Source organism: Lates calcarifer, linkage group LG13 (genome assembly GCF_001640805.2).
Source record: "Lates calcarifer isolate ASB-BC8 linkage group LG13, TLL_Latcal_v3, whole genome shotgun sequence".
NCBI classification, from domain to species: domain Eukaryota; kingdom Metazoa; phylum Chordata; class Actinopteri; family Centropomidae; genus Lates; species Lates calcarifer.
Genome location: NC_066845.1, coordinates 6,765,089 through 6,776,333, shown reverse-complemented (window position 1 = coordinate 6,776,333; position 11,245 = coordinate 6,765,089). Strand labels below are relative to the sequence as shown.

General features: G+C 44.8%; 1 protein-coding gene across 1 annotated transcript in view; it reads right to left on the bottom strand.

Annotated features, from left to right (window-relative positions):
- Positions 1-1,000: 1,000 nt before the first annotated feature.
- ptch1 (patched 1) overlaps positions 1,001-11,245 on the bottom strand; it is a 50,482-nt gene continuing 40,237 nt past the window's right edge. Inside the window, 8 exon segments of the mRNA XM_018675292.2 lie at positions 1,001-3,703; positions 3,811-4,360; positions 4,467-4,823; positions 4,957-5,056; positions 8,513-8,655; positions 8,772-8,909; positions 10,959-11,033; positions 11,035-11,240. Of these exon segments, the coding sequence (XP_018530808.1) occupies positions 3,812-4,360; positions 4,467-4,823; positions 4,957-5,056; positions 8,513-8,655; positions 8,772-8,909; positions 10,959-11,033; positions 11,035-11,240 (1,568 nt within the window). The 3' untranslated portion in view covers positions 1,001-3,703; position 3,811.

Below are 11,245 nucleotides of genomic sequence, written 5' to 3'. Positions count from 1 at the left end.
AGTTCCTCTTACAACACTTGAATATAAGAATAAGTAGTTGCCACCCATACAGTTGACAAGGCACTCTCCCTCTCTCTCTCTCACCAACAGTGCGGCAAGCTCAAGGCACATGCCCTTTTTCATTACTCTGAACAGGCCAGCTGTATTGTAACTACAACCAATTTCCTTGCAGTCTATAAAGCTGTCAATCAAAATCATACAGAACAGGGAGAGGAGGTGGGGGGTGCAGGGGCGGAGCTGGGTGGGCTGTTGGGGAGGGCTGCAGGGCTCCAGACCAGATGTCAAGAGTTTTACGCCACAGGACACGATGGAGGGGAGGGAGGGACGGGGGAGGTGGGACGGGAGAGGGAGGGAGGGAAGTTGTATTTACCTGTAGCTACGCTTAATAGGGAATACTAGAAATGTTTTGACTTGTATGGAGGTGATGTCTGTGGTGCCCCTCTGTCAAGAAAAGTATAAATTTCTAAATTTATGTCATTAGCTATTAATTTAAGATGGTAAAAAAAAATGTGCGTAGTAGTATGTGGAATTTTAAAAGAGAGATTAAAGGAGCAATTTAATATTTTGGGTCAGATGAGAAAATAGTATGGTCCATAGGATGCAATGGGCAGCAGCTAGTTAGTTTAGCTTAGCACAAAGACTGGAAACACGGGGAAACTGCTAGCCTGGCTCTGACCAGAGGTAACAATATCACCCTACCAGCACCTCTGAAGCTATCAAATCAACAACTTACATGTGGGTTGCTTAATCCAAAAAGGCAAACTAACAGACAAGAAATAAAGGCTAGGTGTTCCCCGTATTTCCAGTCTTTGTAAGAAAAGCTAACCATGTATTGAATGCACTGTAGCTTCCTATTTACCATTTAGGCATCAGAGTATCAATCTTCTTAACTAACTCTCTGCAAGAAAACAAATTAGCAAACATTTCTCCAAAATGTCAAACTGTTCCTTTAAGCACGAAACCCTTTTGAAACAATTAAATCAGAGTCGGACCATGGCGATCTTTTTAAGTTTCCATTTATTAAAGTTATGAACAAAGAGACAAATAAGTTATAATATTTTTATTTGTTAGAATTCTATCAGTGTTTGAACATTAATATTTAGAGAGCTAGTACAATTTTCTACTTTCATGGCTAGCCTTTGACAAACCCATAGAAACAGCTGTCTCTCTCCAAGGATCGGAACATAATACTGAAGGGGAGGTGTTGATGTTGTCTCACAAGACAGTTAGCAATGAAAGTGTGCACCTTAAGGTTTTTTTTTCTGTTATGGTATATCATTACATATAAACTCTTTAAAAATATACTTCTGTCAAATACCTTGACAACTACTATGTACACTACAAAAATAAATTTTCATATAAATAAATTATATGGCATACATTTATCTTTGTAACTGAAAACAGCATACATCCACGCCAACCGAGACCAAAATGGCAGAATGGATGGAAGAACCACTGATTTTTTTTTCCTTTTAAAATCCTCTAAGAGCTATGATGAGACCTGTAGTGTAAAATGTTATATACTCTTTTTTCCTATTTAACATTAGTAAGCACTTTATACAGATCAAACTCCATTAATGTAAAAACATTAAACTGTAATAGTGTTTTTTTTTTCAATAGACATAAAAATCCCTGCATTTGTTATCCACTGGCATCACAACAATAATGAAAGAAAAAAACAACATGTTTTATATTACAAAAATATAAATATCGCAATTGAACGTTGAAAACAAAAACAAACAAAAAAACATTTAAAAATGAATAAAATAGTTGCCAGCTATGATTCTCTCCACTACTGCCAATGTGACATTGGGAGAAAACAAAACAAAAAAAACAAACAGAACAACCTATTTCATGCAAGCAGCTGATGTAACGTGGTGGACAGAAGGAGGAAAACTGCAAAGACTTCTGGGAAGAGCTACATGTGTTCAACAGGAAGTGAGAGTGAAAAAGCGAAGGCAGACTGAGGTGTGGAGGGGGCGAGTGAGGGGGTCAAAGGGGCCTAAGTCTGGAACTGAGGGGCGGTGGGATTACAGGTATGCATGCTGACATAGACACACATGCACATATAAACTGGCCATTTCTGGTAGAGAGAGGTGCTGGCAGTGTAAACTCTGACCCCTGAGGCTCTGGGCTGCGCCATTTGGCAGTTGGGGTGGGGTGGGGGGCATCCAATTAGTGTCATGGCGTTATGTTGTGGATTTTTATGAGCTGAGGTCAGTGGGGACGGCTGAGGCCAAATTGGGGCCAGTTGTCTTTACTGTCACTAAAAGAGAGCTGAGACAGAGTAAGAGGATGGACTCCTACACACAAATGTTTATACACACATATACATTGAGACACACATGGAGCACATTGTCAGGCCATATAGGGCTTAGCCCTTAGCAGGCTGCGAGGCCTAGCTTATTGGTTGGACAGAAATAAAGAGCTACTTCAGGCGAGATATTCCTGTGAATTAAGTTTAAATGCAGTCAAGTGCGATGTTGAATCGGGTCGTACAGTATACAGTCTGAGTTTTAGCTTATCCGCTAGAAATAGTCACTTAGGGTACAAAGTTAGCACCCTGTGTTGACCCTGTTCCAGAATCAGTAATGTGAATGTCCCTGTAATGGCAGAGTGAGTTTCTGAGGTGGGTTTACTGCTTGTATATCAGAATACAAGACAGAAACTGTTTTGAGCCTGCTAGGGTTAAACAATACATAACCTCTTACAGTAAAATACAACAAGAGAGCAGCCTAACAGACAGTGATACAAAGCTGAGAGTATAAACAGGTTCCAATGCAGAGGCAATAACTAAAAAAACAAAACAAAACAAAAAACAGCTTTTAAAATTTCTTCATATCTGCTCATCTTAAATAGCACGCATAGCGTGTCAAGTTAAACAGTAACTGTTTCATAACTACCACAGGTTTGTGATAAAAAATTAATAGTTTAACATGCGTACCTTTATACAATAATAAACACACACACACATAAACGCACACACACACATAGATACCATAGCCCTGTTTGAAAATTCTAACAATTTCCCTCATGTTTTAAATGAGTGTAAATGTTAGTCTGTTCTGAGGATGTGTCTGATGTATAAGCCAGAAAATAATGGGGCTGTTTCACATCATACAGCCCTGCACACACCTACTACACACACACGTATACACACATACACAAACACACATTTACATAGACAGATCACTTCTTTTGTTTAAAGAGACATTTGCATAGAGTTATAAATGTATATTATTTAAAAAAATATTTTGAGCAGCAACAGTGAATGCTGACAGGTATTTTTGTCTAGATGAAGCTTCCTAATGGCACAGATCCACAGATGAGTGAACAGTAATCAGAGATCTATCTCTCTCTCATACACATGCACACATTTACACACACACATACACACCACATAAAATGGCAGCCCCAGTCTGTTAACATGAGGAATTGTACGGCTCCTAAAATTATAGCTACTTTTTGTTCATATTTACATATGTATACATCTTTTAAATATAGATAGAATTATCTAAGACAATAGTCCACTGGGTTACAGTAAGAATGAGCACCATGACGGCAACACTGGCAAGTTTCTCGCTGCTTAAGGCCGGGGGTGAGCCGGGCTGAGCTTTGCAGGGCTGGGCTGTGCCAGGCTGGGTCAGCTGCTTAGTAATACAGAGGAGTCCATCTTTGGCCGTTGTACTTCCATTCCCCACAACTGGGGAAAAAAAAGGATAGGATTGTAGTGTCAGTACTTGATGATGAAGCAGATTTTTCTTGGATTGTTGTTCTACATGGATCTACTGAAGTAGCTAAAAAACTCACCTCAGCTAGCCCGTCTGCCATGGTTGCTCTCAGCTGCCTCAAACTCCAAATCCTGGAGCTCCATGGCCTCGACCTTGACTCCTCTGGCCCCTGTCTGAGTGTCCAGTGGCACATGTGGGTCCTGGAAAGCAGGCTCCGGCACCTCTGGCCCTGATGGGCAGTAACTGTCTGTTGCAGTGTATCCTGGGTAAGAGGATGCTGGGGGGCTCTGGTTGGACAGGGGGGCTGGGTGAACAGCAACAGTGACAGAGGCTGACGCTGTTACCGTGGTGATGGGTTGGCAATATGGGGTTGGGTTGGGGTGGTGGTGCGGGAGGTGGTGATTAGGTTGTGGGTTGTGTGAAGAGCGGGCTCTGTGGCCTGCTGAGTGTTCTCTATGGCCGTGTGAGCCATAATGGCCCCCAGCCTCAGTAGCAGTTTCAAAAGCGTCCATGCGCGGGCGGGCTGGGGGCGGGGCCTGCCAGTGCAGCTGGCTCTTGGGGTCCCTGCTGCTGTTGCGCTGAGTAGCCCCCGACTGGGGCCCAGAGTCACAACCCTGAGAGGAAACAGACTGAAGAGCGAGATAATAAGATATTTATATCTATACACATGAGAAACAAGAGAAAATCTACTGTTAGAGAATCTTACAAGCAACACAATGGGGGATACTTTCTTACCGAAGACACAGTATAGGCCGGAGGGTCAGTCTGTCTGGCCGAGCGTCTGTGCCCTGATCCTGCTCTCCTTTCCTCCTCTGACCTGGCTGCTCTGCCTCTGCTGGTCTGGAGGTGGTACTGCTGCTCCTCTGCTCGAGCTGGTCCTCTGCGTGAGGGCAGGTTGTAGTTCTGCAGCTCCTGGCTTATGCCAGACACTGTGGTGTTGGAGCTGTATTCCGAGTCGGATGAGTCCGAAGCTGCGCCAGAGGTGGTGGTGGCCGGGGCGGTGTGGTGAGGACGGACTGAGAAGTGGACCACGTGAGGTGGGGCCTCTGGGGATGGGGTGGGTAGGCGGCTACGACCATCGACTGGTGATACCTGAGGGGTGACAAGAGAGGAGGTGAAGAAAGCAGCAGTAACAGACTTGTATTCATCAGCTTAGGAAAAACAGTTGAAGAAGCTCTTACATAAACAGATAAAGAATCACTTTGAATCAAAAAATGCCACTTACCTCTGGATAGGGTCCAAAGTATGAGAGTAATACTGGGAGAAGGACCAAACCATTCAAGACTCCAAGAACTGTGAGGATGGCCAACACTGCAAAGAAATACCTGCAATAAAAGAAAGAAAAAGAGTTTAGTGTGGGGAATTATTTAGCTAAACACAACATGTGAAATGTGTTATATGCAAAACACTGAATTTTCTCCTGGCTTCCTTGGTGATACAACATGAACACATGTTCACAACACAAAAAATATAAGCTATAGCAAATGAATTGTGTCAGAGCTGCTCAGACCAGCATGGACAGACAAGAAGAAGAAGAAACAAACACGAGCGAGTAAACAAAGAAAATACCTGTGCAAACCACAGAGGTTTAGACGTGGGGAGACATGTGCAAGATCAACCATCACACATACCCGAAATAATACCTCTACAAAGACACCCAGCCACTCCTTAAACACACGCACAATCACAAACACACACACACATATATATATATATATATATATAAAAAACCCCCCACAGACTGGCAGGCATGCACTGTGGTTTTCAAGGGGTAAAACAGAAATGTACCTTATGTGTTTCTAAGTCCTGCCAAAGAGGGTTAGTCTTAAAGAAGCCACAGAGAGAAAAGAAAGGGGAAGCATAATTAGCCAGAGCTGGTTAATTCAAAGGCACGGGAGGAAAGAAAAAAAATGAAGGGGAGGTTATTGGGGGCGAGGGTACTCTCTCTTGGGTGTGTGGTGTATAAGCAAACATGGAGAAAACAAAGCAGTGAGGAATGCGAAGGGAGGGGGGTAAGGGGTAAGGGAGGCTAAAAAAAAAGGGGGGGGGGGCACAAGAGGACGGGGGCCTCTCTCTCCTCTCCAGCTCTAAAAAAGAGAGGGAGAGGCAAACAAATGAAGTGAAGGGTATAGAATTTAAACAATTTAGTCTAGGAAGAAGAGAAGGGGACCCTCAGAGCGCCACCCCTCCCTGGCCTCTCTCCCTCTCTTTTATTTCTTTTTCTCTCTTCCCTGCCTCACTTTTCTCTCCCTTCTTTTCAGCTAAGCCCCTGTGAAATTCCCGGCCACTCCACAATCCCCTCTGTCTAATTAAATCTCCAATGTATCAGGTAAGACCCCCCAATCTCCACTCTAAACCCCCTCCCCTTCTCCTACCCTCCCTCTCCAATCCAGCTCCCTTCATTAGGGAAGGCTTTCCCCTTCGCTTGGTTCTGCAGTGGAAGCTCTCAGGTTATCAGAGACACACTGATGAACCATGAACCCCTTTTGCCTGACTCTTGACTATGCGGTTAGTGTGTGTGTGTGTGTGTGTGTGTGTGTGTGGGCTAAGTGAGGTGTAGACGTGCTGGCATGCTTTGCAGCTGCGCCTTTAACTAAATTCACATTCGTAACTAATCTGTGCGCATATCTTTATAATGGTATGTGTGTGTCTGTGTGTGTGTGCGCGCAAGGAGGATGACATGGATTGTGTAGAGGAGCATCCACAAGTGAGGAGCGTTGTCTACCCAGCATGGGTGGCCTCAGTTCCCATGTGGAACCCATGACGATGAGACCGGCTCCAGTTAGTTTTACACAATGCTGCTGCTGGAACATTGATGTGATCTGAGAAAAGAACTTCATGCTGTGAGAGGTTGTCTTAAGCTCGGTAGTGCATTGGGTAGATGGGTAGACTATCACAAGATGAATCAATTCCAGGATACTTGAAAAAGAATGCATCCTCTAAATCAAGTCTCTTGTTGTTTTCCACTTAATTTAAAAAGACCAATTGTAGCAATGCATGTAGTAATTGTAGAGTAAGAAATCCTCTTCACATGTGCTTTGGTGCCTTTCAGGTAAATGGAGAAATACAGAAAGCACCTGATCAGCATTGTGGGTGTACTTGTACTTGTACCTTTAAGGTAACACACGCACACACAATCTATCCTTCTTTTATTAGATAATTTGACCTGTTTCTGTGAGTAGGACTGAAATAATTGTGTCATCACCATGGTTAGGATTTCCACATACACACCAGGATTGGGTGAACGCCACGTCACCTCTGGACACATGCGGCATATGCACATACATGTACACATGCACGCGTGCAGCCCACATACCAGGCCGAGTGCCCTGCTAGGCTGTTTAGAGTGAAAACATTCACAGGGCTGACGGGGAAAGTCAGGGAAACATTTCTTTCGGCGCAAGCAGAAAAATACGAGCCGGGCTAGTTGTTATTGCACCGTCTTGGGGCGCTGCTTTGTTTGCTCAGACAACAGCAGAACCTTTAAATGGAGGCCCGGGACTGAGCCAGAAACCAGAGCACACCACTGGAGGTGAGGAGAGAAGGTCTGTAGGCCTCCCTGTGTTTGTGTGAGTGTGTGTCTGTTTGTATGTGTCTCTCTTGAGTGTGTTTCTGTGTGTACTCTCACTGGCAGGCACACCATCGTTGACCCCCATGATTACAAGGTCAGGGTGCAGGTTGGTGTGTATATATATGTGTGTGTGTATGTGTGTGTGAGGGGGACTATGTGTGATTGTGTGGTTGGGCATGCATGAGCACAGGCCTGTACACATGACAGAGTGTGTGTGCTTTTAGATCACATGGACCTCAGCGCTCCCTTTTCTTAAAGGAGCAGGTCAAACAAATTATATAGCTACCTCATCCAGCCGCTACCGAGAATGTGTGCACATGTAGCCACGTAAGACCGTAAGAGACTTTAAATTATTCACTGAGCTCAGTGGAAACTTCTCATAATACTCCAGGCTCTAGAATGTACAGAATCATTAATTTTCCTCCCTTGTGCGGTGGCTGGTTGCTACCTTTCTGTCTGATTCTTACGAGAGGGCACACACACACAAAAGGAGCCACCGACGCAGAGCCCCCACAGTGTGTCGGCTTTAATTTCCACTTCTCCTGTCTTTCCACAACTGCCCTCTTGCCCCCCACCCTGTTACTCCTTCCCATGCTTATAAATGTCTAGCGAGGGCAGTTAAACTAGCTGAAGGAGATTACAAAAGCCAGAGGACTTTTCTGCCCCCCCCCACTCTCTTTCCCTCTGCTTCTTCGTCTACTCCCTCCTAGCCCTCCTCCTCTTTCTCCTGACCTTCAACTCCATCCTTTCCCTGGTTTCTCCTAAAATGTCAGGCATGACAGACACTAAAGGGAAGAAGAGGAGGATGAAAGAAAAGACACCAGGGAAGAGGAGGGTGGAGAAAGATAAAGGCCTTGTTTATGAAGTTTCTTGGGGATCAAGCCCCCAGAAATGGACCAAAAAAAAAAAAACAAAAAAAACAGGTATGCCAATGGTAGCAGGGAAAAGGGATGAGGTTTACAGAGAGGGGGTATGAAATGGAGATGCGGGTGGAAGACAAGAAAGAGATTGAGGGAGGGAACAGAGGAAGAGAGCAGCCTTCATGCATGATTTGTGTCTCAGGTAGATTCCTATGTGACATACAGGTTGAGGCATGGTCTCAACAGTCTACTAACGCCACACAGACGCCATATGATAACCTTTGTCGAGTGCAGTCCTGTGTCGGCTAAATGAATGTAGTGTTTGCTTTCGAGGTTTGATCTCTACTCACCTGACGATGAAGTCGAACTCAGAGCCCGCGAGCATTAGGACACCTAACAACGTGGAGAAGGCTCCATCGAGCACCGGAGCAAACATGTGCTCCAACGCCAGCACTGCCCGCTTGTGACGATCCCCTATGGCAGTCAGGAACGCCTACACAAATACATTTATGTCTCATTAAGAAGGGGTTCACTGATTTAAAAACAATTCAAGCACAAACCACGATCTAAACTTTTATTCTGTAGTTTTGTGTCAGTGTGGATGCCTACCAGGGCCACGTGGACGGTGAACTCCACTCCAATGCCCACAGAGGCAATGAGAATGACTACGGGGACGGCACTCAGCTTGATTCCCATCAGCCCCATGAAGCCGAACAGCTCCACAGTCATGAGAGACAGCACCAGCACCTGAAGGGAAAGGAGGAGTATCTGTTAGAAACGAAGGTGCTTGATAGCAAAAGTGACAGGACAAGACAGAAATAGGGTGGGTGCAGGCCAAATAGGGCCACACGCAGGATTAAAAAGTTATGTTTGTGTACTTAATAATCTCATAGCTTCAGTTTAAACCATGTTTTTAAGGGAAAATACTCTCTCCTTCCTGAACATCTCTGTCTTCTTTTAGAGAAATTAAAATGCCTCCCAGTGGTTTTTCTCTTCTGTGTTTGAGTCATAAAGATAATAATAATACCTTCTATCCAAAGCAGTAAGAAAATGCCATTCAATCTAATATTATAAGGCACATTTCCCAAGTGACAGAACTGGAAAAAAATCTATGTAAGCATAGTGGGTGAAGTGTGAATTTACAGCTGACCTGGACTTTGAATGTAAAAAAGACAGATGGGGGGCAATAATACAACAGGATGATGTGTGTGAGTATCTCGGTCTTACAGATGTGTTAAGTAGTAACTGTGCATGTGGGTGAAATATGTGTGTGTTGGTGTGTATGTGAATGTGTGTGTGTGGAGGTTTCAGGATAGAGTGGGACAGGAGCTGGGAGTAAATGCCATTATCAGCTGACAGGTGTCAGGTTACATGGGGCCCAGATCCTTTGAAGAGGGGTTAAGGTGGGCAGGGGGGTGGGGGGCTGTGTGTAAATGTATGTGTGTGGGTGCATATACAAGTGAGCAAGCACAGAGTATGTGCATGTGTGTCCACGAGGGGGTATTTGTGTGTCTGGCTCCGTTTATCCTTTATACTCAAGTGCATTTTGGGTGATCTGATTAGAAGTGGACGGATATACTGAAAAAACAAACAAACAAACAAACAAAAAAAATTTGCTCCTGACCACATTCAGATATTTTCAGGAAATTAAACTTGCAACTACACTTGACTATTTTAGTCTTTCAGGATGGACAGGAAACAAAACCAGATCACAAGTGACCTCTCTACAGACCCATTTTGATGCCAAGTGTGGACAGTAATCAATATCAAGTGGATTAGAGACAACCTCTATAAATCTTAACACAAGACACAGGGTTTAAATAAGGCCTGTCTATGTGGTTAAGATGGATTTTAGGGCAAATAGCTAAGAGGGCTTAAGGTTGAGGGTTTGACGTCGTAGGGCTGGCGGTGGTCTGGTCCTGGACAGAGCAAACGGTTAAACTTGACGCCTCTCCATAACTTGCCTTTTGATCTTGCTAGTAAAGCCTGAAGGATGAACATCAGGTCCCCTCCTCCACTGTTTAAGGGCTCGGGTGGCCTGGCCACTGCCTGTCGTAAAATACAACCCACCAGAGAGAAAAACCAGAGTGCTCTGTGTATGCGTTTCTGTGTGAATTATGTACCTGCATGTTTACACGTTCATACTGTATTAGCGCAAGCAGATACATGTCTGCGCGTGTGCCCAAAGTGTGTGTTTGCTTGTGTGCGCGAACGTGTGTTTGTGTGTAGCCTTGGAAACTTGTGAGGGGAAGGGGAGAGGAGATGAGTGTGGAGGATGGAAATAAAATCAAACTTTTTATAGGTTTAGAGTGGGAGCAAGTTGCCCGAGCAACTTTGTGTCCTTTCCCCATTTATTTCAGCATTGGTGTCTGGGAGTGTTGGACTAGACTAAACAGACTGGCCCTAACAAAACAGCACAAGATAAACACTGGTGACTGGGGCTACAATAACACACAGCAGCCCCTACTCCTTTCCGACCCTCTCCTCTTTCAGATGCCTTCTAGACCACACATAAAAATCAGGAACGAAAGGGAGGAGAGCAGGAAAAAGGACTTTTTAATAACTCAGCGTTGAGGTTTCTGTCACTCCTTGTTTAGAGGTGGGCCTGTTTGTAACATAATCCATTAACCTATCGAACCATCAAGATGCTATGCTTATAAAAAGTAGGTGACAAAGAATGAGCAGGTACATGTGTATGTTTCTCGACAAGATCTGCTCCAGTTCATAGATATATGGCTGTTAACCATGTATGCATAATATTGCGTCTACTGTCTGCTCATTTTATCCAACACTCACTATGATGCCGGCGGTCCACGGGTTGAGCAGGAAGAGGGCGCAGACCAGAAAGGTGCAGGCGAGCACAACACTGATAGGACAGCAGGAGCCAGTGGCGCAGACTAACATACTGTTCCCAGAAGAGGAAAGGGTAGCCGTTGGGGTAGGAGGGCAGGCCTTGTCGGCTGTAGTTGCTGCAAATAGCCCGCACGCTCTCGATGGCCTCCACAAACTGCGGCGTCTCCCGGAGCCCGTTGAGGTAGAAGGGGAACTGTGCGTATTCGATGGGCTCGGCAGCCGGGACTGGA